Source organism: Bos taurus, chromosome 23, assembly GCF_002263795.3.
Source record: "Bos taurus isolate L1 Dominette 01449 registration number 42190680 breed Hereford chromosome 23, ARS-UCD2.0, whole genome shotgun sequence".
Classification (NCBI taxonomy): domain Eukaryota; kingdom Metazoa; phylum Chordata; class Mammalia; order Artiodactyla; family Bovidae; genus Bos; species Bos taurus.
The window spans coordinates 34,591,757-34,618,953 of NC_037350.1; the positions used below are offsets into that span (position 1 = coordinate 34,591,757).

The 27,197-nt window shown below is 38.4% G+C and overlaps 1 protein-coding gene and 1 non-coding gene across 2 annotated transcripts; one reads left to right on the forward strand and one right to left on the reverse strand.

Annotated features, from left to right (window-relative positions):
* Positions 1 to 313: 313 nt before the first annotated feature.
* On the reverse strand, positions 314 to 21,631 carry PRP4 (prolactin-related protein 13). Its single transcript, NM_212448.2, is given in 6 exon segments — positions 314 to 661; positions 1,291 to 1,470; positions 3,244 to 3,351; positions 5,514 to 5,695; positions 11,259 to 11,490; positions 21,344 to 21,631. Coding segments are annotated over 5 exon segments (720 nt in total). The 5' UTR covers positions 11,314 to 11,490; positions 21,344 to 21,631; the 3' UTR covers positions 314 to 466.
* On the forward strand, positions 7,685 to 7,790 carry LOC112443938 (U6 spliceosomal RNA). The gene has a single exon (XR_003032339.1). It is a non-coding gene; the product is annotated as a U6 spliceosomal RNA (small nuclear RNA).
* Positions 21,632 to 27,197: the final 5,566 nt, after the last annotated feature.

A 27,197-nucleotide genomic window follows, 5' to 3' on the forward strand; every position in this document is an offset into this window, starting at 1 on the left:
CTGGTGTAACACTGTGATTGTAACAGTTGGCTGACAGTTCGTGGCTGGCTTTCACAAAGAATCCTGAGAATTCAGTCTTCTTGGTAGCATGACCAGAATGATGAACAATTGTCTAATTCTTTGATTCTAATAACATGACCCAGAATAATTGGCTGTGATTCTTAAGTAATTTTTAATGGTCTTCTTTGTAATGCCAGCTTCTACTATTTGTGACTAATTTTAGTAGGAGCTTCATTCTCTCAATTGTAGGGGTAGATTTTTTTTTTTTGATTTTATATTAAATGAAAATAAGAAATGTTGACAAATTGCCGTCTTAGATTTTGACATCTCTACAGAGTTTGTGTTTATTTTTTTAAGAAGAGACCCATTTCACAGAGCATGCATTAAAAAGCTGTAAATTTCAAATAAGCTTGCTATGGGATAGATCATTATGACCGTCTCAGACCTGGATGGTATAGATGTGGATTTAACACTTCTTATAGATCAGTCGGCACGCCACGAACTTGGTGTAAATGTCAAGTTTACGAGTATCTCTGCGCAGGCAGAAGAACAGGCTATAAAATGCAGAATGACGCCTATCTTCATTGCTCGACAGTAGGGATCGGAGTCCAAACCAGTAAATGCGAGCGATGTACATCTTCCTCCTGGCTGTAAAAATAACCTGAATATCCAAAAGACGATGACTTCTTATGTGTTTTATTAGTATTTGTTTATCTTTGTTCCTTCTAATTATCAAATTAAGATCTGGGGAAGACATATAAATATAAAATTCTCTAGATATGGATTTGGAGCCAGCCTCTAAGAAAACTATTAGGAATCTAAAAAGCAGAAACATAACTCAAGTTTAGTTTTAACTTTCTCTTTGCTTCCTTCCCACTCTCATCCTTTGATTTGAGGAGAACAGAGAAAGAAGACAAGCGGAACTTGAATAGCAGATGTCATGGGATACTTTGAAGAAAATGCTGATCTTGGAAATTCTGTACTCTAGTTCTCTTACTCTTGAAAATATTTCAACCACCTGTGCCCAGGAAGAAGCAAGCTTTTGGTGGAATTGTATTCAGTGCAGGGAAGGCTGCACATGTCAAAAATTGCAGTGAAATTCTGATTCCTTTACAGTAGAATTTATCACTATGAATGACTAGGCTCCTGCTTTATGTAGTAGCAGTCTAGAATATAGAAGTCATGAATCTTTTTCTTACAAAATGAGATATTTCCAAACTCCTTACACATTACAGAGGTCACCTCTTTCATCCATGAGCAAAGCATGAAAGCCCTCTGCAGGATGCTCACCTGGCTGAACGGCCTCTCTATGAGTGCTTGAAGTTCTTTTAGTTTTTTCACATTTTCTCTAGCGCTGGATAGGATAGTATTTGAGACTTCTTTCATACTCCGCAGGTCCGTGACTAGCTGATACAGAGGTCTTTGCCAGGAGTATAGTAACATGAGTATCCACATAATAAGGCCTTTACTCTAAGCAAGCATAAGAAACAGTCTCATTAAAATAATAATTCAGTGGTTTTGGTAACATGTGATCTTTGCTCAGAGCAGCTGACCTAAAAATCTCTTGGTTATTCCTATGTGCATGCAGAGATTTTTGAAGGTAGTAAAAGTTGCAAAAGGATAAAACGTAAGCTATTAGTTCACACTTTGTTGAATTATTAAAAGATAATATTATAAAACATATAATATCTATGTTATTTTACTAATATTTCTGATAAGTTCTAATTTATACCATGAAGAATTTTCTTTTTTCTTCTGAAATTCTACCACCACTCAGTGAGTTCTTTTATGTTTGTATATTTGCCTGAGAGAATCTAAGTATTTACTCAAGTCAGTATGTGCTGCAGTGCCTGACCCAGGAAAGAGGGATTCCACCTGTGCCCACATCATTGTCACCCAGTGATTCATTCGTATTAATGAATCAGATGAGTCATTCGTATTGATTTTTGATTGGTAATTTGTTTTATGACATTACAACAAAGAGACAATGAAGAAGACAAGACATTCCTAAACAGGCTTCTCTCCTCAGCTGATCCCAACACCAGCCCCCTGCTGATATCAGAACAGTCTGTTTTGTTGACATGTGTCCGAGCAGAAAATGGCACAGCGTTGTCTTTAGTAACAGCATCAGTGGGATTCACAATGGAGGGTCCCCCCTAGTTCACTACTACTAGCAGAATTGAGCCTGAAAATCCCGGGGGCTGAAGATCTCTAGTTAATATGCCTGATTTCTTTACAGCCATGAACCGTTTTAGTGGTAAAGAACAGAGAACTGAATAGGATTAAATATAGTCCTCAGCATGTTTATATGCTGAGTAAAATGTATGGCTATGTAGTAACTCTCAATAAAATTTAAATTTAAGCTTATTGAAAAATCCCTCCTCCTCTTCCTCTTTGATCTTTGTCCTTTACTTGATTATCCTCATTATTAATGAGCTTAACAGAGGAAAAGAATGCTGGTATCATTAAGAAGGTTGTAGAGAAAGAAGATAGTATTTTAAGAGGGGATGCATGTGAAAATATTTTAAATAATGTTAGGACGAAGGATAATGCAGGAAATCAGAAAGGAGAGACTATAATGATGAAAATTTGGAGCTGCCATAAATGATTGAGGCTTGATATGTAAACTGTGTTGTTCTCAGAACAGAGGCAATCGTTACGGCCATGAGAAGCAAAACAATGTTTTATAGGCCATTGTTGGGGAGACTTACAAATTAAGAATAAAAGGTGACAGAGGAGTCATTGAGAATGACGAATGAAGGTGGTGTCAGGGAAATAGAAGCAGAATAAGGAGATCCTTGAAAGGAAGACACGATGGCTCTGGTGGTGCAGTATAGGATCCCATGTAGGAGTCACTAGTAACAGGGAGTACTCAAAACTGGGGTGTGTTTCTTACATATTCATGAATTTTGCAATCTTTTATTTTACACATGGAGGTTCCCATTCATTTCCTGTTTTCGTACAGTATAATAGCTGCAATCCTGTGTCCAATGCATTGGTTGAAGTAAACTTGTCTGCATGGATGATTTATAGATCTGTTATTTATGTTGCTACTATAGATCTTTAGTCATTCCTTGATTTCACTCATGCTTCATCAACTGCATAATATAATTTCTCTTCAATTGCTTACAGGCCTCCAACTTTTTCTGCGTGTACAGTTAACATTACCTCTAATAATCTGAAGCCTGGTAACCGACATACTGTCTCATTTGACACAGTAAAAAACCCAGGTAAAAGACTCACGTTCATCCGTCGGATGTGCTGCATGTCTTCAGGGAGATGGAGGGAATTGGTGTGGCACTTGTCGGAGACATTGATAAAGTACTCTTTGCCCTGGGCATACTGTTCATCCTGAAAGTGATCAGACAATTAGTTAGGGTTGTTGGGCATTCAGTAGATGAACCTAAAACCACAACATTAACATGTTGATACATGTATAATTTTTTAATGGGGGGGGCATCCCAAAATTTGCAAGTCATTATTTTCCTACTTTTTCTATACATTGTCTCTATAAAATTGATTTTACATCTAACTTCTCTAAGTTTAACCTTTTCCCTTCTCTGTTATATTATTATATATTGTTTATTTTTTAGTATTTGAACCAACTATAGTACATATGTACCGATATTTGGTGCTTCTCAGGTGATGGTAGTAGGAAAGAACATTCCTGCCAATGCAGGAGATATAAGAGGTCTCAGGTTTGATCCCTAGGTGTGGTGAATCCCTTGCAAGAGTGTACATCAGCATACTCCAGTATTCTTGCCTGGCCAATCCTATGGACAGAGGAGCCTGTTGGGCTACAGTCAGTAGGGTTGCAAAGAGTTGGACACAACTGAAGTGACTTAGAATGTATGCATGCACCTATATTTAACCATTTAGTCTCTTGTTTACTGTGAGTTAGAGCCAATATATTCCCTTATAAGGAGTTATAAGTTATGACTCTGACTTATCTCTGATCCTCACACCAAGAAGCTTAGTGTTCATTCCAGGTGCAGAATACAATGTTGTTTATGGGGACAAAATGGTACTGCAGAAAAACATGGCATAAAGTTATAGGAAATACTAAGCAATGGACTGAGAATAAGAATAGAAAAATCTAGCTAACACATTGACAGAAAAACTAATCTTTGGCAAAAGTTATGAACATTTCAAGAGGTTACTTGGAAGAGTTGGAAAAAAAAATGGACAGTCAAAAATGGAGGATGAAACAAAAATAGTGAGTAAAAAGAACTACGTGAATTTAACAGAAACCTTTAGTGCCACTTTTTATTAGCTGTCTGCTCTACTGTGTGCTCCTTGATTGACCTAAAAGAATTAACATACAATTTTCAAACACCTTCATCAGAAAGAGAATAATTGTTTCCAATTGTAAACTCCCCTTCTATTGTAGCTCAAAACCTATTTACTGCAAATCTTAAAACAATAATTTGTAGCATTAAAAAAAACTACCAGTATTCGTTTTTGTGACCGGGATTCAGCTTTGTTTAACATGCTCCATCCACCCAGTTCACTGCAGAGCAGTTCTCATTTATTGGCTATTTACTCTGAGCCTGGAGAAGAAAGCCCAGAGAGACACTGAAGGACCAGAAAATCAACATGCTTCCTTTTCCCCAGTCCCACCTAAAAGTGTTTTATGTCAGGTAGTATTGTGGACTGAATCTGTGTTCTTCAACTTCATGTGTTAGAGCCCTAACTGCCAAAGTGCTGTGTTTTGAAATGGACTGTAGCCCACCAGACTCCTCTGTCCATGGGAGTTCTCAGGCAAGAATACTGGAGTGGCTTGCTATTCCCTCTTCCAGGGAATCTTCCAGACCCAGGGATAGAAACCAGGTCTCTCACATTATGGGCAGATGCTTTACCATCTGAGCCACCAGCGAAACCCATTAACGTTAAATGAGGTCATAGGGTGGAAAACTGATCCAACAGGTTTAGTGTTTTCATGAAGCAAAACAGCAGAGAATTTTCTCTTTTCTCTGTACATCTCTGTGTCTTTTCCTCTGTCTCTCTTCCCCACCCCACCCTGTGTGAGGACACAGGGAGAAGCCAGCCTGGGAAGAAAGAGTTCTTACCAGAACCTCACCTTGCTGGCACCCTGATCTTGGACTTGTAGACCCCAGAACTGTGAGGAAATAAATTTCTGTTGTTTATTCCACTGAGTCTATTGTATTCTTTTATGGCATTCCTAGCCTACAAATACAAAATCATTTATTTTGGAAAATAAAAAACAAAATGAATGAAAGGAAATTGAAAAAGTTATTGCACTTCTTAGGAATCTTTGAGATTTCATAAAACTGAACCTTTCTTCGATTTCCACATCTTATGAGCTGATAGCTTCTTTGACCTAGAGAGGGTGTTATTTGAAGTTTGGCTGATGCAGCCTTCTTATTGAAAGGATGATATAGCCCAGTCACTTACGCGAAGGTTCCTTCTAGGAGCCTGGCGGGCTACTATCCATGGGGTCAGAAAAGTCAGACACGACTTAACAACTAAACTACCACCACCACAGTACTTACAAAATCAGTGAACATTTTCACGGAGTGGTTATACATGCCGGTGGACAGAACGGAGGCATGGACAAACAGGTCTATAAGGGAGGCCCGGCAGACGTCATCCCCGTCAGGACAGAGGGACGGGCATAAGATGCCTTGGCACAAGAGCAGATTTGACATGACCAGCAGCAGGAGCAGGCAGGACCCTGTTTAAATAAAAACATGTGCCATTTTGAGATGATATAGTCACCTGAGATTATCAAATCCATCCTGTGGAGGGAAGGCTTCTCTTTCCCTGTTGCTCTGAGCAAGAGTTGGTGCTGTAGTAGTTGGGGTGGGGAAGGAGCGCTTTCTGTGTAAATTTAGATGGATGATGATATTGTACAGATAGAGAGTTGGAGAAGTAGGTTACTCCCTGCATTTTTGTATTGCTCCCAGAAGTACTTCTGTGCTCTGCAAACATTTGGAACTTAATTCTGAACCAGATTGCTTAGGCCATTCTTTTAAGACAGTTTAATACTGGGACTCTGCAGACTTTTAGCAGCGAGGCCTCTAGGAGTTTATGATTTTTTCACTCTACATTGTCTAATGCTTGCATTTTAGACACTGAAATGACAAGAAAAGTCCAGTTGATCTGTGTGGTTTACCATCACGCTGGGATAAGAGTAAACTCGTGACTGACTGATCTCTGCTATTGACTAAAAAGAGAATACTAAGAGAAAAAGGATACTGTACCTTGGATCTGCTCACTCACCTAAAAACCCCATGCATGTCTTTGATACTTTCACAAGAGCTTTAGAACATCTTAAAATTTGTGTTTCACAGGAACCCTGTGAGATAGCCTTAATCTTCACTATGATCACCAAGTTACATCAATTAAGATGCAATGACTTAGAGAGGGCAAGTAATTTTCCCCAGGTCCCATTAGAAGCAGATGCAGGTGAGTGGGCACCAGTACACTCCTCTGTTCACTTCTGATGTCACATCACACATGCCTGTGGCTCTCGGTCTGCATGTGTGTAACCAGGACCACATTGGGAGCTGTGATGACTCTGCTTAAAGAGAAAAATATTTTGTCTTTGACTGCAAAACAGCAGTGGCCTTAGAACACTGGTTTTATCCACTGTTCTGCTCTGTCTATAAAACACTCACTGTTACAGTCTTTGACAATTATCAGTGTGGGGGCCTGGTTCTCCTGGCTAGCCTTTCTTCTAGGCACCTTGACAGCTCTTCTACTTTTATGCATCCTTAATCTTCTCATTATGTTTGTTTCTTCGAGAAAATAGCAAATAAATCTCCAAATGGTAATACAAGAATATTACCTGGTCAGCACCCTAGACAACATCACTGGCTCTGCAAACAAGGCCTGCCCTTTCCTGACTTTGACTTTTTAGGGACAAATTTACGTGTCTGGTTGGGAGTACATCCTGACAACTCATGGGGCTTAGTTTTTGAACCTTCTCCAAACATCTCCTCTTTGATAGTAGAACTAGACCTTCATGCTTCCACGATGTATTGTAATATTTCAGAAATTATTCCTGGCCCTACCTTTGGCCAACAGAAGCATAAAATCATAGACTCTTGCAAGCGTGATTTTAATATTACTTTTCCTGTGCGTCCTTTGTAAGTAATATAATTTAAGACTCAAGTGAGCAAGAATTGAGTTTGGACAAGAGAAATGATAAAATAGAGATTTTATCCTCTTGAATGAGATCTGAACATGATTCTTTTTCCAATTTACCAGAAGAGTAGTAATTTAATTAAGGATAAGATATCAGCATTTACTAGGTTTCTCTACTCTTTGTTAGTTTAAAGGGGCATGGTATCTAAGAATAAACTGGTCATTTAAAATTATGTGATGAAAATAAAAGAAGTGGTTCTCAAAAAGGAGACATAAAAGTTGGAGAAATTTGGGACTGTCTCTCTCATCAACTAAAGAGCTTATTGTGACAGGCAAGGAGGATAATAGGTTGTATGAACACAGATGTATTTGTGTGCATATATTTCTGTGCATGTTACATGTGTTATGCATAAATATATGCTTAATTCCTACATGGAATTTTGGAACTTATAAAATTCAATTCTATAAGGGGTAGTAAATATAGCAGAATACCCTAATTCCTAATGTAATTGATCATTTATTGGTAGATGACTAACTATATGATTTCCTTTTCTGTTAAAATGTTAGATATGTCATTGCTTTGGTAGCACATATATGAAAAAATTGGAATAATAATGAGAAGATTAGCATGGCCCCTGCCCAAGGATGAAACACAAATTTGTGAAGCATTCCATGTTTTTTTGTACCAACTTCAAGGGTTGGGATGGGAAGGAAGGTGGGAAGGAGGTTCAAGGGCAAGGGGACATAGGTATACCTATGGCTGATTCATGCTATTGTTTGGCCAAAAGCAGTACAGTATTGTAAAGCAATTTTCCTTCAACTAACATCTATAAATTTAATTATTAAAACTGTTACTGGGGATCATATAACAGGTTCAGATATCCACTGTATGACTAAAGAGGATCTGACTGGAAACTGATGGTGTCAATTATCATTGGTTAGTGATTCATTAACTTTATAGTTGAGAGAAAAGTAAACTCACAAACACTATTGTCTTGATTCAGTGTCATAGCAAGCTATAATCCTTGTCTGCGTTCACTTTTTGGTGGTGTATGCCCAAACTTTGAAACTGAGGCTGTTCCCAGAAGCACACAGTTGTGAGTCCTGCCCAGGGATTTTGTTCCTGATGCTGGAGGCTTCTGTTCGCTGGTCACTAAGGCCGAAATTTTCTCTGCTGAGCATTCTCTGGGTCTATCACATGCACAAGTCTGTATATTTTGGTTTTCTAATTTGATTCTCTTATTCTTTTGATCAGTCTACCAAGTCCCTTTACGATTTATTTTCAGACCCTTTTATGCTTTGATCTTTCTGATGCTCATTAGTGAATTTGCTTCCATGTCTATCTCTCTGAGTAGTTTTCAGCATCTACATAAACCCTACCCTATTCTCTTACTGTCTGGATTTTGGCGTTTAGCATCAGCATATTTTCATGAACTTCATTTTCCTTCCGGTGCGGTTTCTGGTATACAGCTTAAGCTGATTGGCTCTCATCTGGCTTGTTCGTGTTGTCTCCAAACAATTAGAGAACTCTTCTTTCTTTCTAGGTAATACTCCCCTTGTTTTGATACCATTGCTAACTTTCTGTGATTTCACTTCCTGCCTCATAAGCTTTGTCTTTCTCAATCTACTGTAACTTGAGTACTATGTGCCTCTATGTTGGTATTACTATTTTAAATCAATATCAACCTAGTATAGCAGAGAATTAAAGGGAAGAAAATTACAGTAGTATTAGTAATAATGCATTCCCCCAAATTATAATTAAGTAATGCTCCCAGTTTTAAATGACTTTCTATCCATGTATTGTTGAGGTCCCCTACTCATTTTTCCTTACTAGGTGTTTCAATTTTGAAATATATCATCAAAACAGAAAATTAATAAGGAAACATAAGCCTAAAAGGAAATATTAGAGCAAACAGACCTAATTGATATCTTCAGCACATTCTATCCAAATGCAGAAGAGTACACTTTCTTCTCAAGTACACATGGAACATTTTCCTCATCTTGGGTCACAAATCAAACCTCAGTAAATTTAAGGAAACTGAAATTATATCACGCATTTTCTCTGACCACACTAGAGATGATATCAATTATATGGGGAAAAAAACTTTAAAGAACACAAATACATGGAGATTAAGCAACACATTTCTTAATAATGAACAGGTTACTGAAGAACTAAGGGAAATCAGAACATTCCTAGAAACAAAGAACACTGAAAATATGATGATCTAAAACCTAGAGGATGCAACAACAGCAGTTCTAAGAGGGAAGTTTATAGTAATGCAAATCCTCCCTCAAGAACCACATTGGATCGACCACCTAACTTTACATATCTTTCACTGTTTTTAAATTTCTCTTACCAATGTCTTAAAGGTTTTGATAAAATCTTTCGACACCTTTTTTGAGTTTATTTCTTATTGTTTTATCTTTTTGTGATGCAATAGTAAATGGATTGTTTTCTTTATTCCACTTTCTGATAGTTTGTTGTTGATATACACGTCGACAACTGAGTTTCGTATATTGGAATATAGTAAACATGATGTATGCTCCATCTTTAAAGAATAGACATTTTCCCACAGATAAGACATATAGATGATCAAGAGGTATATGACAAGATGCTCAGCATCACTAATAAGCAAAGGAAATGCAGATCAAAAGCACAACAGGTATCACCTCATACCTGTTTGAATGGCTAGTACCAAAAGGTAAGAAATGACAAATGTTATTGAGGATGTGGAGAAAAAGGAGTGGTTATGCACTGTTGGTAGGGATGTACACTGGTCTCCCATGGAAACATACTGTGGAGGTTCCTCAAGAAACTTAGAAGAGAACTGTTATGTGATGCATTATCCCACTTCTGGATATATAGTCAAAGGAAATGAAATCATTGTCTCAAAGAGAGATCTGTATTCCCATGTTTACTGAAGCATTATTCACAGTAGCCTTGATATAGGCACAACCTGAGTATCTTTTGACAGGTAAATGGATTAAAACAATGTGATGTGACATATATAGATAAATATTATTTAGCCATTAGGAAAAGAAAGAAATCCTTCCATTTGTGGGCACATAGGTGTAACTGGAGGGCATTACAGTAAGTGAACTAAGTCAGAGAAAGACAAATTCCGTATGATCTCAATTATAAGGAATCTCAAAAAAAAAAAAAAGATGGAACTCAGAGTAGAAAAAATGATTGCCAAAGACTGGAGGGTAGGGGAAATAGGGAGAGATTTTTAAAGGTTACACACTTTCATATATAAAAAATTAATAAGATCTGAAGATATAACTTTGAGCTTCATGATATAATCATGGGATCAAATTATGTATTTGAGCAAGCTCTGGGAATTGGTTATGGATAGGGAAGCCTGTGTTGCTGCAGTCCATGGGGTCACAAAGAGAGGGACATGAATGAGCAACTGAACTGAACAGGGCTCTAATATATAGCATGGTTAATGTAACTATAAGATAGTGTTGTATTTTTGCAATTGTCTGAGAGAGTGGACATCATTGAGCAGCATCACCAACTAGATGGACATGAGTTTGAGTAAGCTCTGGGAGTCAAGGATGTACAGGGAAGCCTGGTGTGCTGCAGTCCATGGGGTCTCAAAGAGTTGGACACGGCTGAATGACTGACTCAAATGAAGGGAGTGGAACTTACCTGTGTTCTCCTCAAAAAGCAAAAGTTAAATGTGTGTGGTGATGGCAGTGTTACTTAATAGAAAAGGAAACTCGTTTCTAATCCATGCACAAATGGGGGTGGACAAGATGACGGAGGGGTAGGTGGAAGTGGGATACACCTCTCTCCACCGATGCATCAAGAACATCTAAAGATGCAGCAGTTCTCACAGAAGACCAGGTGAATCCTGGCAGGGCTCTCTGACTACTGAAAAGGAACATCCGGATCCATACAGAACTTGGTAGGACAAAGGAAAGAAGGGACAAGGAGGAAGGGGAAAGAAGGAGGAGAGCAAGTGGAACAGCTTGCACCTGGGGGTGAAGGGGCTGAAGCACTGGGGAGAGATCCCCGCATCCATGGCCATCTACTGGGACAGGGGAGGCATTTGAAGCAGTTGGGGAGTGAGCTAACTAATCTGTGACAGTCTGAACAGAGTAAGAACCACATAGACAAGCCATGCTGCAGCCTTTCATACCTCGGACAAGGTTGTAAGTCCACTGGTGTCCATGGAAGCTGGGAGCTGGAGCCATGGGGATTGAGGAATGATCCCAGGGTGAGGACTCCTGTTGACTGTGGGGAGTCAGCCAGATGGGATGGGATGGAGAAAATCTGCTGCATGGAATGCTTCTTAAGGAAAGCCATTAGGCCATAAAGGTAGGCTTCTACTGCCTGTGGAGTAGTGCTGTCTCTTTCTCCATGCTGGTACCTGTAGGTTGAGCAATAGAGAAAGACTTCAGTGAGGGTGGTCCTTAAGTGCCTGATGCACTAATCAATGGAGAATTTTAAATGTCTATCTATATACCTGACCCAACCCTATTCTCTGTCTAAATTTTGGGTTTTAGCATCGTAATGTTTTTATGAAATTAAATAACTTCTAGTAGAGTTTCTGATTTACAAATTAAGCTAATTCCTCACATCTGGCGTGTTCTTGGTGTTTCAAGAAACTTTGAGAACCTTCCTTCCTCTCAAAGCAATACTGCCCTTTACTTTACTACCATTGCTGACTTCCCATACTTTCACTTCTTGCCTAATATATTCTGTCTTCTATACTCACTATAAATTTAGCAGTAGGTGTCTGTATGTTGGTATCAATATTTATAATAAATTATAACCTGATGCAGTAGAAAATCAAAAGGAATACACTTACAACAACAATAATAAATTGCCCCCAAACTATAATGCATTAATGCTCCCATTTAAAACTTATTTTCTATCTATATATTATTGGGGTCCCTTAACTCATTTTCCTTACTAGGTGGCTCAATTTTGAAATGAAATGTAGAAAACAATAGATTGGTAAACTCTGGAAATTACCTTCCTTTTGATATACCTCATTAGTAAGTATGCAAATATTAGTATTTTTTCCAGTGGGGCTGTTCTTAGTATACATTATAGCTCACTGTGGGGTGATTCCTATTGATAGAAGATTGTACACTGTGAACTGTAATTGTCAAACAAGTGAGTGGAGATGAAAGAAAGTAATGTCAGGAAAGCACAGGCTTTTGTTGATCTAGAAGGAAAACCTTGCTGTGTCTCTCATCTACAGTCTAATCTTCAGATTTATTGAAACTCTTACTTTTCTTATGCTCCATTAAAAATTTAGATTATTTGGGGTTTTTGCACTTGGGTTGTATGTCTCATGTTATTTTGGATATTAAGCACTTATCAAATATATGATTGGGAAATATCTTCTGTCAATCTGTAAATTGCCATTTGATTTTGCTGATGTTCCTTTGTCTGGAGTTGGATGTGGTCCCACTAGTCCGTTTTTGCATTTGTTGCCTTTGCTCTTGGTGTGAAACCCAAAAACTCGTTGCAAAGACTGATGGCAAGAAGATTACCTCGATGTCTTCTTCTAGGAGTTTAATTGCTTTAAGTCTTATGTTCAACTTTTTAATCCCTTTTTAGTAGATTTTTGTGTATGGTAAAAGATGGGCACAGTTTCATTTTTTCACAGGACTATCCAGTTTTCCCAGTGCCATTTTGTAAAGCTTGTCCTTTCCCCACTGGATATTCTTGGCTCCGTTTTCATAAGCTAACCGACAATATACGGATGTGCCTTTCTTTCCGGCTTCGCTGTTCTGCTCTGTTGATCTATGTGTCTGTGTTTGTGCCAGAAGCAAATCATTCTGTTTTGATTACTATAGCTTTCTAATACAATTTGAAACCAGCAACCCTAGTCTTGAACTTTGTTCTTCTTTCTCAAGATCACTTTTATCTTAGGTGTTTTGTGATTTAATACAGCAGAACAGACCAAGAAGAGATGTAAAAAATAAACAGAACTATACAAAAAAATATCTTAATGACCCAGATAATCACAATGGTGTAGTTTCTCACTCAGAACCAGAAATTCTTGAATGTTAACTCCAGTGGGTCTTAAAAAGCACTGCTGCCAACAAAGCTTGTGGAAGTGATAAAATGCCAGCAAAGCTATTTAAAATCCTGAAAGATGATGCTTTAAAGTGCTCCATTCAATATGTCAGAAATTTTGGAAAAGCCAGCAGTGGCCAGAGGACAGGAAGAGGTCAATCCTCATCCCAATTCCCAAGAAGGACAGTATTAAAGAATGTCCAAGCCACTGAACAGGTGCACTCATCTCCAGTGCTCATAAGATTATGCTCAAAATCCTCCAGGCTAGGCTTCAGTATTATGTGAACCTAGATCTTCCAGATGTTCAAGGTGGGTTTAGAAAAGGCAGAGGAACCAGAGATCAAATTGGCAACATTTGCTGTAACATAGTAATGCCAAGGGAATTCCAGAAAAACATCTGCTTCATTGACCTCACCAGACTGTGTGTAATCACAACAAAGTGGAAAATTCTTAAGGAGATGGGAATACCAGTTGAACCTTACCTGACTTCTGAGAAACCTGTATGCAGTTCAAAAAGTAACAGTTAGAGGCAGACAAGGAACAATAAACTGATTCAAAATGAGTGAAGGAGTCCGTCAAGGCTGAATACTGTCACCCTGCTGATTTAACTTATATGCAGAGCATGTCATGCGAAATATTGGACTGGATGAGTCCTAAAGGCTGGAATCAAGATTACTGGGAGAAATATTAACAACCTCAGATATGTGAATGATACCACTCTAATGGCAGAAAGTGAAGAGGAACTAAAAAGCCTCTGATGAGGGTGAAAGAGGAGAGTGAAAAAGCTGGCTTGAAACTCAATATCAAAAAAGCTAAGATCATGGCATCTGGCCCCATCACTTACATGCAAATAGAAGGGGAAAAGGTGGAAGCAGTGACAGATTTCCTCTTCCTGGGCTCTAAAATCACTGTGGATGGTGACTGCAGCCATGAAATTAAAGACGATTGCTTCTTGGCAGGAAAGCTCTGACAAACCTAGACAGTGTGTTAAAAGCAAAGACATCACTTTGCCGACAGAGGTCTGTATAGTCAAGGCTGTGCTCTTTCCAGTAGTCATGTCCACATGTAAGAGCTGGACAGACAATAAAGAAGGCAGAGTGCTGAAGAACTGATGTTTTCGAACTGTGCTGGTATAGAAGACTCTTGAGAGTCCCTGGGCACCAAGAAGATCAAACCAGTCAACCTTAAAGGAAATCAACCCCAAATACTCTTCGGAAGGACTGATGCTGAAGCTGAATCTCCAATACTTTGGCCACCTAATGTGAATAGCTGACTCATTGGAAAAGACCCTGATGCTGGGAAAGATTGAAGGGAGAAGAAAAAGAGGGTGACAGAGGATGAGATGGTTGGATGGCATCACCAATTCAATGGGCACGAACTTGGGCAAATTCTAGGAGATGGTAAGGGACAGGGAAGTCTGGGGATCTGAGTCTGTGAAGTCACAGAGAGTCAGACAGGACCTGGCAACTGAACAACAACAACAGTTTTATACATTTTGTAGAATTTTTTTTTTTCTGTTTTGTGAAAAATGCCTTGGAATTTCGAGAGAGACTGCAGTGAATATGAAGATAGCTGTGGGTAGTATGGATGTATTAAAATATTAATTCTTCCAATCAATAAATATGAAATATGTCCCTCTTGTGTCTTTTAAATATTTCTTTCATGAGTGTCTTGAATGTTTTCATTCATAGATCTTTCAACACTTTGTTTAAATTTATTTATAAGTATTTTATTTTTTTGATGCAATTGTAAATGGGATTGTTTGTATTTCTGTAATGTGTTTTGGTGTATGGATAGGTAATCGAGTTTTATATATTCGAATACAGTGTACAAAATGCATGCTGTTTTTTAAAGAATAGACAATTCCCCCCCCAAATAAGACAGTTTTTTATCTGTATCTTTCAAAACTCTGAAATCCCCTGGGTATATACCAGGAGAAATCTATAATTCCTTAGTCCTTGGCTTCCTATCAGCACCAGAGAGCTTTCAGTATGGATAAGGCTTTGGGTTACATTAGACAAGTCAGTCTCCTCATTGGGTGTCATGGTCTAAATGCTTGTGTTCTCTCAAAATTCATATGTTGAAAACCTAATAACCAAAGCCACGATTTTAGATGGTGGGACCATTTGAAAATAATGAGTTCATGAGTTCAGAACCCACATGCAGGCAGAGCCCACATGAATGGGATTAGAGCTCTTGTGAAAGAGGCCTGAAATACTTGTTCATCCCTGCTATTTAGGGATATGTCCTGGAAGAGGCCCTCACTCACTCAACCATGCTGGCACCCTGATCTTGGACTTCTAGCCTCCAGAACTGTGATAAATAACGTGGTTTATAAACCACCCAGCCTCTGGCATTTTGCAATAGCAGCCTGCATGCACTAAAACTCTGGACATGATTAAGTGGGAAAAAAGAAAATTGTCAATCTTGTTTTCCCTTCCTAGGTCATGAATGTGGAACAGGTAGCATAGATATTCAATTCCAGTGGCATGTGGTAACATAAACCATAGAATTGTACATTTCTTTCAAATTGTAGTTCTGTGACATGCTTACCTGGGAAGATATTTTCTTAGATGTAATTAACATTTAAACCAATAGATGGTGGATTTTATGCAATTAGTTGAGGGTGTTAAGAGCAAAGATAGAGATTTCCCAAACTAAAAGCAATTCAGCCTAAAGACTGCACCATTACTGGTAACCCAATCTCCAGCATGTCAGCCCAAAGATGAAGCAACTGAACCCTAAGGCCTGTCACTGGGCTCTCATCAGAATCCCAACATAACTGCTCCTTGACTTAGTAAACTTATCTTCACTTCTCTAGGCCTTGGTTATCTCAACTAAACAAGGAAATTAGAGTAGAAAATCCTTTACATTTCCTAGATTATGCAAATCTCTGTATAAAACATGATCTCAAAGTGAAGTTTTACTCTTTTTCCTGAAAAGAAAATTATCAATTGGTCGTGCAGCATCCGTGTTTGGATCTCTTCTACTTCTAATTATCTGCTCTATCTCACAGTGTATTTTTCTAGCTTAGCTTTAGGAAAAATTCCTTGATAGAAATAATTACTTGATTGTTAGGGAATACTATTTTTATCTTTGGTCTTTCATTGAAAAGCAGGAGTTGTAGTTAAGCACAATACTGAGAGAAAACTGTTTCTAAATATCAGTATGTCACCTTGAGGAATTTTGCTATGCACAGTTGCTCATTTGAGTCTAACACTTTATGACTCCATGGTCTGATGACCCCGCAGCCCACCAGGCTCCTCTGTCCATGGGAATTCTCTAGGCAAGAATACTAGAGTTGTTTGACATGCCCTCTTCCAGTGATCTTCCTGACTAGGGATGGAATCCAGGTCTCCTGTACTGCAGGCGGACTCTTTACTGTCTGAGCCCACAGTTTCCAATAAAATGAGTCTTGACGTATACAGAAGATGCGTGATTTGTCTACTTTTGTTTCTTGCAACAGTGTTTTTTTTCCAGTTAACATATCAGTCCCGTTTCCATTCACCTGAAAGCTATCTAGAATGCAAGTTCTTTCTGAAAATAAATAAATAAATAAATAAATAACACAAAAAGAACTTCCATCTGGAATAGCGGTTAAGATTTTGTCCAGTTGTCAGTTTTTTCAAAATACCAGAGTCTGAGTATTTGCTTTTAATTGTAATATTTACCTCAAAAGGAACAAATAAGCTGGTCTGTGAAAAATACCAGTTTCTGCCATGGTTGATACTCAGTAAATAGTAAGTTCAGGGTAGTTGGTGCAGCCTTTGTAAACCCAAGAGAACTGAATTAAAGCAGTGGGGATTGGTGTTGTTCAGATAATTAACTATAAGACAGAATGTGGTCAGTGAGATAAAAATGAAAAGAATGAAATTAGGAAGCCATAAGGAGGAAGATGATACTTTCATCAGGGAAAAGTAGGTAACAATTCATCAAGGAGGTGGATTTCTTTTGTTACCTTTGAAGAGAGAGTAGGTGTTTGTGTACAATGTAAGAATATTTGATTTGTAGACTCTCCTTAAAGTATTTTCATCTGTCATGATCAGAAAGTACAGCTAAGAAACTGAACTCCTCTAGTGAAGCTGAGAATCCTATGGTAAAAAGTAGACTCAAGTGGCAGGTTCAGAGCACTGTCTCTAGTTCTGTCCTATTCAGCCTTTTAGTCAGTGACTCGATTATCACAGTATCTTAGGACATGAAACTGTGAGGGCTAGTGTATGTGGAATAAAAGACCTTTGTAAATTAGGACTTAAATTTTAATAGAAAAACAGAAATGAGGTAAATTTCAAAGTTAAATGCTGTACCACAATTGGGACACGTGTCGAGAGGGAAAAGCACAGAATGCCCTAAGTCCACCTAAAAGGAGACCTGAGCTGTGTCGGAGTCAGGAAAGACTGTTGTATGGAAGTGGTTTTTACTGAGAGCCGAAAGATGTCGAGGAGGTAATCATGTAAGAGAGGGAGGGTGTTCCAGGGGGAAGAAGGCACTTATAAAGAGCTTTAGCCATATGTGAGAATATAGAGTGAGAAGAACAGACATGCCAGGATTGAGCCTTTACAGAATTCAATTGACTTGGTAAAACTTATGCTAACTGGACAATGAATACAAGGTGGAATATGATCACCTCTGTGAAAGAGATAAGAATCAAGTTTTGCAGAGCATAGGAGATATTTCCATTTACCAGGTAATTCAGTAAAGATTCACTTAAACCTAGGAAACCTGGTTTCTATTGCTACTTTTGCATTGAGTTTTATAAGTTTAGATAAGTGACATAATCATTCTGGGTTTACTTATATATCCTTAATATGGGAGGATTGTCTAGATAATTTCCAAGGTTTCTTCCTTTTCTAAATGTCCAGTGAATCCCACTGGTTATTATCTGGAATTAAAAAAAAAAAAACTTTTACATACCAAGTGTAATATCTGAAATACCTACAAAATTATATAAAAAGCATTGAAATTCTTGCTTATTTTCTTTTTTCAGTTTTTTAAAAATGTATTTTCCAGATAAAATGGCAAGATATTTAAAGTATACATGACAATTTAAATAGGTATACATTACTAATGGATTCCCTCATTGATTTAATTAACATATCTATTAATATCACCTCACATATTTACCTTTCAAGATCTTTTTGGTGAAGACTTTTAAGTTTTACTCTCTTATATGTGTGCTAAGTGACTTCAATCATGTCAAACTCCTTGTGACCCCATGAACTATATAGCCTGCCAGGCTCCTCTGTCCATGGGGATTCTCCAGGGAAGAATGTTAAGGTGGGTTGTCATACCCTCCTCCAGGGGATCTTCCTGAACCAGGGATTCTACTCTTTTTTCCTTATGTAATGTCCTTGTATTCCTTTGTCTTTTGAAATTTTCTTTAATCTAAAATCTACTTTATCTCACATGAGCATATGCTTTTATCCTTTTATTATCCAAATATCCATGTGATTGTTTAGTTTCTTGGGCTTTCCTGGTGGCTCAGATGGTAAGGAATCCACTTGCCTTGTGAAGAGTTGGGAACATCCCCTGGAGGAGGACATGGGAATCCGTATTCTTGCCTGGAGAATTCTATGGACAGAGGAACCTGGTGGGCTACAGTACATGGGGTCACACAGAGTCAGGCACAGCTTAGCAACTAAACCATCATCTGGTGTTCCTTCACATGTATTCCTTGGGAGGAACAGCCCTACTCAGGCTGCCTTCTGACACTAGGCTGGAGGTCAGGAATGCTGGGCCTGGCTTGTCCTCTCATAGGTGCTGCTGTGTTGCTCTTCCATTCTTCAGGCCCTAATCTAGTTCACCTTCTTCTTGCCAAATATACAAGGTCTCCTTTAGTGGTCTCTTTTTATTTCCAGAACAGAGAGAGGAGTGGGCACAAAGAGATCAAGGCCATCTTGTCTGAACCAGAAGCCCAAGGTGTGTTTATAACCTAGGGAAGAGATTTTATGGAGGGAAGTTGAGGAGCAAAGTGAAAAGGAGTCCACAGTAGGCTGGAGATGAAAGTCTTGGAGTCCCCTTCTTTAGACGTCATCAGAAGCTGAGAAAGTATTTTTTCTAGGTGATATGTATATTCATCTCTGAGTGAGTACACTTTCTGTTTCAGCAAACTGTAAGTCTTCTGATTGTTTTCATTAATTTTCTTTACAAATGCATATATATGATGATATCCATGTGACATTTTATTCATTCTTCTAGGCCATTGCTCCACCTTTATTATGACTTGAGATTTAAACCCTGAAAAAAAGATATCTATTGTAGAGTTTGGATTACTTACTAGTAGATGAATTGACGGAATAACAAAAGAACTAAAGGTGATTACTTAATTGAGCTCACACAATTTTACATATGCATATGAAGAGAGTTATTCACATACAATTGTATTCTTGGCCCCTTGTGGTATTCCGAGAACTTTGATTGAAACTATATGTAAAAGAAATTACTTTATTATGGTAGTTAACTCGTATAAACATGTGTGTACATTCAGAATCCATTAGTCCAGTGGCCATAAAGATGAGTGTCCTCATCCCCTGGGGAAGAAAATGTTAGTATTTCCATTTCCATTTATTTTTATCTCACTGTCATTTAATTTATATTTTGTATATATTTGTTAAATGTCATAATATATTAGAATAGCAATGCATATATAATATTTTTACATAATATAATTAGGTCACTGACACTGTGTTGAAAAATGGAAAAAAAATTGGAGATTAGCTATTCAGGAAACAGAAAATTATCAAAATTTGCTGCATAAAATGTTACTTAATTTGGGGGAGTTTACCAACAATTTTTTATGAAACCAGTTCAACTGAAGAGAGGCAGAATGTTCAGAACATCCATGTTTACATGAGTTTGCATAGAGCCTCAGAGATGGAAACAATTTTGAAGTTGGGTAGAAGACCAAGAGACCTGCCTGGACAGGGGAAAACTTGACTCTTGAATGAAAGAAAGCATGTTTGCTCCCCTCAGTGTGGTCTAAGTTGTATTTTTTTAAATCACCTCCCTTTCTTCACCTTTATTCCCTAAACCCCATCCTCTGCTTTACTAGTTCTTTTCCAATAGTACAGATCACCTGTTAAGATACCATATAATGTACTTGGATTCATGTTTATTGCAGATTATTTGAAGATAATGTTTTAGACCAAATATGATTGCCAACATGCACATTTGAAAAAAAAAAAAAAACTATACAAGTTGATTTGTTTTCTTTATCCAAAATATAATTATATTCCTTTTCAAAAACTGTTCCTTACATAGGTGTGAGTACATATATGTTTATATATATAAATAAATTTCCATCTAGTCAAACCTATGGTTTTCCCAGTAATCAGTATGGATGTGAGAGCTGGATCATAAGGAAACTGAGGACTGAGAAATTGATGCTTTTGAACTGCGATGTTGGAGAAGACTCTTGATAGTCCCTTGGACTGCAAGGAGAGCAAACCAGTCAATACTAAAGGAAATCGGCCTTGAATATTCATTGAAAGGATTGATACTGAAGCTGGAAATCCAATATTTTGGCCACGTGATGCAAAGAACTCACTCATTGGCAAAGACCATGATGCTGGGAAAGATTGATGGCAGGAGGAGAAGGAGAAGGCAGAGGATGAAATAATTGGATGGCATCACCAACTCCATGGACATGAGTTTAAGCAAGCTCCAGGAGATGGTGAAGGACAGGGGAGCCTGATGTGCTGCAGTCTGTGGGGTCTCAAAGAGTTGGATATGACTGAGTGACTGAACTTAACTGAAGGTATACATATGTGTTATGTATAGATCATAATGATTATATGATCATTATATATAGGTCACATTGACAAATATGCTATTTCAGTTTCAGGTATCATTATACATAAATAATATTGACATATAATGTTATTTTGGTTTCAGGTGTACAACATAATTGTTTGAAATATATTGCAAAATGATCACCTCAATAAGTCTGGTGAAAATCTGTCACTAGAAATAGTTATAATTTTCTTCTTGCAATGAGAACTTTTATAATCTCTTAGCAGTGTTCAAATAGGCAATGAGTATATTCCCTTTTTGAATTAGTGCAGTTAAATGAGACAAGTGGCTTTGAGTCTTAGAATCAAAGAATAATGTTGAAACAGTTGAGTTGAATCAAATTTCTCAGTGCCAACTCACATAGAGCTTTCTTGACAAATCCATTCCTGATTAGACCCACCTGGCTCCATCACACATGGTATGGTGTGCAGGCATAGATCGGTGTTTAAGGCTTGTGCTATCTTTTCCACTTGTCCATGCATTTTTTTCTCAACATCTTTCAGTGCTTCATCTGTCTCCTGTCTTCACTATCCAAACAGGTTATAATTATGGCAGAACACATCTAAGTAGCTAGACTCGCAATTGCTGCCCACTGGGCATTTTGGAAAGGCGCTGGAGAGGAGTCCTTCCAGTATTATGGTTTACTTTCAGGGGATTAGAAAGCTCTTCAGTTTGTAGAGTCCATCAATACAAATATATCTCAGGAGTGAATACTGTTTCTTTATTTGATTAGTGATTAGCTGATCATCTGCTGAGAGTAAGGCAATGAAGGGTTAGTAATCAAGGGAGGATTTAGGCAAAAGGAATGAGAAACTCTTGGAGAAAGTGGACACATGATTAAGGAGACCATTACCTCTATTTTATTTAGGTTTTAGGTTTTGTTTAGGCTGGATCTGTAAAGGTATGGGTTGTTTCCATTTTATTTCCATTCATCCTCTATGCTTTACAGTGTATGTCTAATTTAGGTATTGAAAGTGACTAGTGACTTACTGCTTGTTTTCACTGGGTAGTCGTGCTTTGGTTCTGGTATTCCATAGGGTCTAGCAGAGGCTCCGTAGAGTACTTATTTCTATCATTTTCTGCAGAACCTTAACATTTTTTGGTGATTTCTGGTACTAAGATGATGAAATACAGATAAATACAGCTCAGGTGCTTTTGGATAAAACCTTAATTTATCTCCTCCCTTCCCTCTGACTTTTCAGTCATTTATTGACTCAACTGGTCCCATATTGTGGATGCCTTTTTTGACTCTAATATCTGCCTCATTCCTTGCATGTGGTCAAGGTCTATTTCATTTCCTGTATCTCTCACATCCTTTGCTACTTTTCACTTGGCAGAGCCCTCTTTGATTTTTAGTGTCATAATATTCTTTCTGGTCTCTTTCTCTTTCTCTACCAGCCCCAACAGCCACAACTCCTCAATCCACATTGAAGTTTCTCTTTTCTAATTCTGGACATTCTGGTCTCTTGGACTAAATGTTCTTGGTTTTCTGTTGCTTTGTAGAATAAAGACAAACTCTCCAAATTGACATATATGATTCTCCCTAATGCATAAAAATCCATACAAGTATTTCTCCACTCTAACCCTACAATAATATATACAGTATATCATGGGAACATAGTCATGAGAGATACAACATGTATGGTAAAACATGAACATTTCTTGTGTTTTTGTCAGACTTGATTATTCACTAATACCTTATAATGCTATACATATTAATATCTCAGTTTCCTTGATCTAAGATGTCAGAGATCCTTTTTCATAAGATGATCCTAAATGAATTGACAGATATACCGCTTTCCTATTTTTCCACTCAATATCCCATCAAACTTTCAAAACTGTATCATAAAGCCATCCCATTTGTGTCACTCCTATGACACACTTAGATGGCTCCTAGCTTTACTTCAATCCACTGCAGCACCGTGTTCACATCACATCTTATTGTTTTTCACTCTACAATGTAATGTAGCAATTTGTGTGTTTATATCACCCTCTGCTTTTTCACAACTTGCGGGTCTACTACTGAAAAAAATAAATGTTTTTAAACCTCAGTTTAAGTCTCACTGTATCCATGACATGTGACTTACTAATCTATAAGGTCAGTGAACTTCAGAAGTTCTTCATTTATTTGTTTCCATTCGGTAACCACTGCTACTGAATTTAATATAGCAGGGCCATTTCTTCAAATGTAATCTTACATGGAAATCTGTAAAAGAGGGGGAAATCAATGCTTTCTGGATGGCAAGGGAGTGATTGTTAAATTCTGTCCAAATATCCCCTCTTTGGCTATTCCTGACTGACTCTATAGGATCTGTTAAATATTGTCTGAAATCTACAGTATTCACTTTAATTGTCACTGTCAAGCAAGCATAGAGCTCTCAATGTCACCACCTCTGTACTTGATGTAAAGTCCTAAATTTATGCTTGAAATAAATTTTATAAGAGACAAATACATGAAGATGTATGGTCTATTGGTGAGTGTATGTTTCCTCCAATTGCACTGTCCCCCTTATTGCCAAATTTTCCCTGTAATAAACACCATCCACTCTGCTGGAAATATCTAACATTGAAGGAAAGAAAGTTAAGCAAGTAACAAAATAGAATTAGATGTTTTGGGCAGTAAATGACTTAGAAAGTGCTTACAGGGTTTTTTCATGGTCTTTTACCTTTTGAAAAAAGAAAGTGAAAGTACAAGAAAGCTGACACTTTACATGCATGAAGGGGCCTAAGGAGGGATTGATAGATTGCTTTGGGGCAGAGTATTCTGTCATGTTCTAAAAGGTTTGGGTCATCCCAGGTAGAGGCAGGGGCAGGACTCAGGCAAGAATAACCCTGCCTATGAGAGAAGAGGTTGGTTTTGCTGGACAGTGTTCCTGTATGTAGGTGAAAGGTGTCTTCGCCTAAAAGAAGATAATTTGGCTGGATTCTGCCCTGAAGAGTTGCCAAGCTTTGCTCATTTCTAGAACTGTGGCCTTTAGTAACAACAAAAGAATACTCCTAATATAAAGAACAATTTCAGAAAAAAGGAGAGAAGAGAAAATGGAAATAAAAGGGAATATGTATGAGATATTTGCTCCTAGGATATTAAAGCATATATATTTGGGTCTTTAAAAATAAAGTGTTCTAACAGCATTTCTGTGATTATGGTTTCATTGTGTCTGCCCTCTGGTGCCTCTCGCAACACCTACTATCTTACTTGGTTTTCTCTTACCTTGGACGTGGGGTATCTCTTCACGGCTGCTCCAGAAAAGCCCAGCACTTGCTCCTAACCTTGGACGAGGGGTATCTCCTCGGCCGCCCCTCCTGACCTTGAACGTGGAGTAGCTCCTCTCGGCCCTCCTGTGCCCACGCAGCCTCCACTCCTTGGACATGGGGTTGCTCCTCTAGGCCGCTGCCCCTGACCTTGGACGTGGGGTAGCTCCTCTCAGCTGCTCCTGTGCCACCGCCCCTGACCTCAGACATGGGGTAGCTCCTCTCTGCCATGCTTCTGTGTGGTCCGTCACAGCCGGCACGCTTCTGGGGGGTCTGCACAGAAAATTACTCAATCTAATCAGACGGACCGCAGCCTTGTCTAACTCAATGAAACTAAGCCATGCCGTGTGTGGCCAGCCAAGACAGACGTGTCATGGTGGAGAGGTCTGACTGTGGTCCACTGGAGAAGGGAATGGCAAACCACTTCAGTATTCTTGCCTTGAGAACCCCATGAACAGTATGAAAAAGGCAGAATGATAGAATACTGAAAGACGAACTCCCCAGGTTGGTGAGAGCCCAATATGCTACTGGAGATCAGTAGAGAAATATCTCTAGAAAGAATGAAGGCATGGAGCTAAAGCAAAAACAATACCCAGTTGTGGATGTGACTGGTGATAGAAGCAGGGTCCGATGCTGTAAAGAGCAATATTGCATAGGAACCTGGAATGTTAGGTCCATGAATCAAGGCAAATTGGAATTGGTCAAACAGGAGATGGCAAGAGTGAACATCGACATTCTAGGAATCAGTGAACTAAAATGGACTGGAATGGGTGAATTTAACTCAGATGACCATTATATCTACTAATGTGGGCAGGAATCCCTTAGAAGAAATGGAGTAGCCATCATGGTCAACAAAAGAGTCGAAAATGCAGTACTTGGATGCAATCTCAAAAATGACAGAAAGATCTCTGTTCGTTTCCAGGGCAAACCATTCAATATCACAGTAATCCAAGTCTATGCCCCAACTAGTAATGCTGAAGAAGCTGAAGTTGAACAGTTCTATGAAGACCTACAAGATCTTTTAGAACTAACACCCTAAAAAGATGTCCTTTTCATTATAGGGGAGTGGAATGGAAAAGTAAAAAGTCAAGAAACACCTGGGGTAACAGGTTAACTTTGGCCTTGGAATACAGAATGAAGCAGGGCAAAGGCTAAAAGAGTTTTGCCAAGAGAATGCACTGGTTATACAAACACCGTCTTCCAACAACACAAGAGAAGACTCTACACATGGACATCACCAGATGGTCAACACTGAAATCAGATTGATTACATTCTTTGCAGCCAAAGATGGAGAAGCTCTTTATAGTCAGGAAAAACAAGCCTGGGAGCTGACTGTGGCTCAGATCATGAAATTCTTATTGCCAAATTCAGACTTAAAGTGAAGACAGTAGGGAAAACCACTAGACCATTCAGGTATGACCGAAATCAAATTCCTTATGATATACAGTGAAAGTGAGAAATAGATTTAAGGGACTAGATCTGATATATAGAGTGCCTGATGAACTATGGATGGAGGTTCATGACACTGTACAGGAGACAGGGATCAAGACCATCCCCATGGAAAAGAAATGCAAAAAAGCAAAATGGCTGTTTAGGGAGGCCTACAAATAGCTGTGAAAGAATAGAAGTGAGAAGTAAAGGAGAAAAGGAAAGATATAAGCATCTAAATGAAGAGTTCCAAAGAATAGCAAGAAGAGATAAGAAAGCCTTCCTCAGCAATCAATGCAAAGAAATAGAGGAAAACAACGGAATAGGGAAGACTAGAGATCTCTTCAAGAAAATTAGAGATACCAAGGGAACATTTCATGCAAAGAAGGGCTCGATAAAGGATAGAAATGGTATAGACCTAACAGAAGCAGAAGATATTAAGAAGAGGTGGCAAGAATACACAGAAAAACTATGCAAAAAAGATCTTCATGACCCAGATAATCATGATGGTGTGATCACTCACCTAGAGCCAGATATCCTGGAATGTGAAGTCAAGTGGGCCTTAGAAAGCATCACTATGAACAAAGATAGTAGAGGTGATGGAATTCTAGTTGAGCTATTTCAAATCCTGAAAGATGATGCTGTGAAAGTGCTGCACTCAATATGCCAGCAAATTTGGCCACAGGACTGGAAAAGGTCAGTTTTCATTCCAATCCCAAAGAAAGGCAATGCCAAAGAATGCTCAAACTACTGCACAATTGCACTCATCTCACATGCTAGTAAAGTAATGCTCAAAATTCTCCAAGCCAGGCTTCAGCAATACGTGAACCATGAAATTCCAGATGTTCAATTTGGTTTTAGAAAAGGCAGAGGAACCAGAGACCAAATTGCCAACATCCACTGGATCATGGAAAAAGGAAGAGAGTTTCAGAAAAACATCAATTTCTGCTTTATTGTCTATGCCAAAGCCTTTGACTGTGTGGATCACAATAAACTGTGGAAAATTCTGAAAGAGATGGAAATACCAGACCACCTGACCTGCCTCTTAGGAAACCTATATGCAGGTCAGGAAGCAACAGTTAAAACTGGACATGGAACAACAGACTGGTTCCAATTGGAAAAGGAGTACGTCAAGGATGTTTATTGTCACCCTGCTTATTTAACTTATATACAGAGTACATCATGAGAAATGCTGGGCTGGAAGAATCACAAGCTGGAATCAAGATTGCTAGGAGAAAATCAATAACCTCAGATATGCAGATGACACCACCCTTATGGCAGAAAGTGAAGAGGAACTAAAATGCCTCTTGATGAAAGTGAAACAGGAGAGTGAAAAAGTTGGCTTAAAGCTCAACATTCAGAAAACGAAGATCATGGCATCTGGACCCATCACTTCATGGGAAATAGATAGGGAAACAGTGGAAACAGTGTCAGACTTTATTTTTTGGGACTCCAAAATCACTGCTGATGGTGATTGCAGTCATGAAATTTAAAGATGCTTACTCCTTGGAAGGAAAGTTATGACCAACCTAGATAGCATATTCAAAAGCAGAGACATTACTTTGCTAACAAAGGT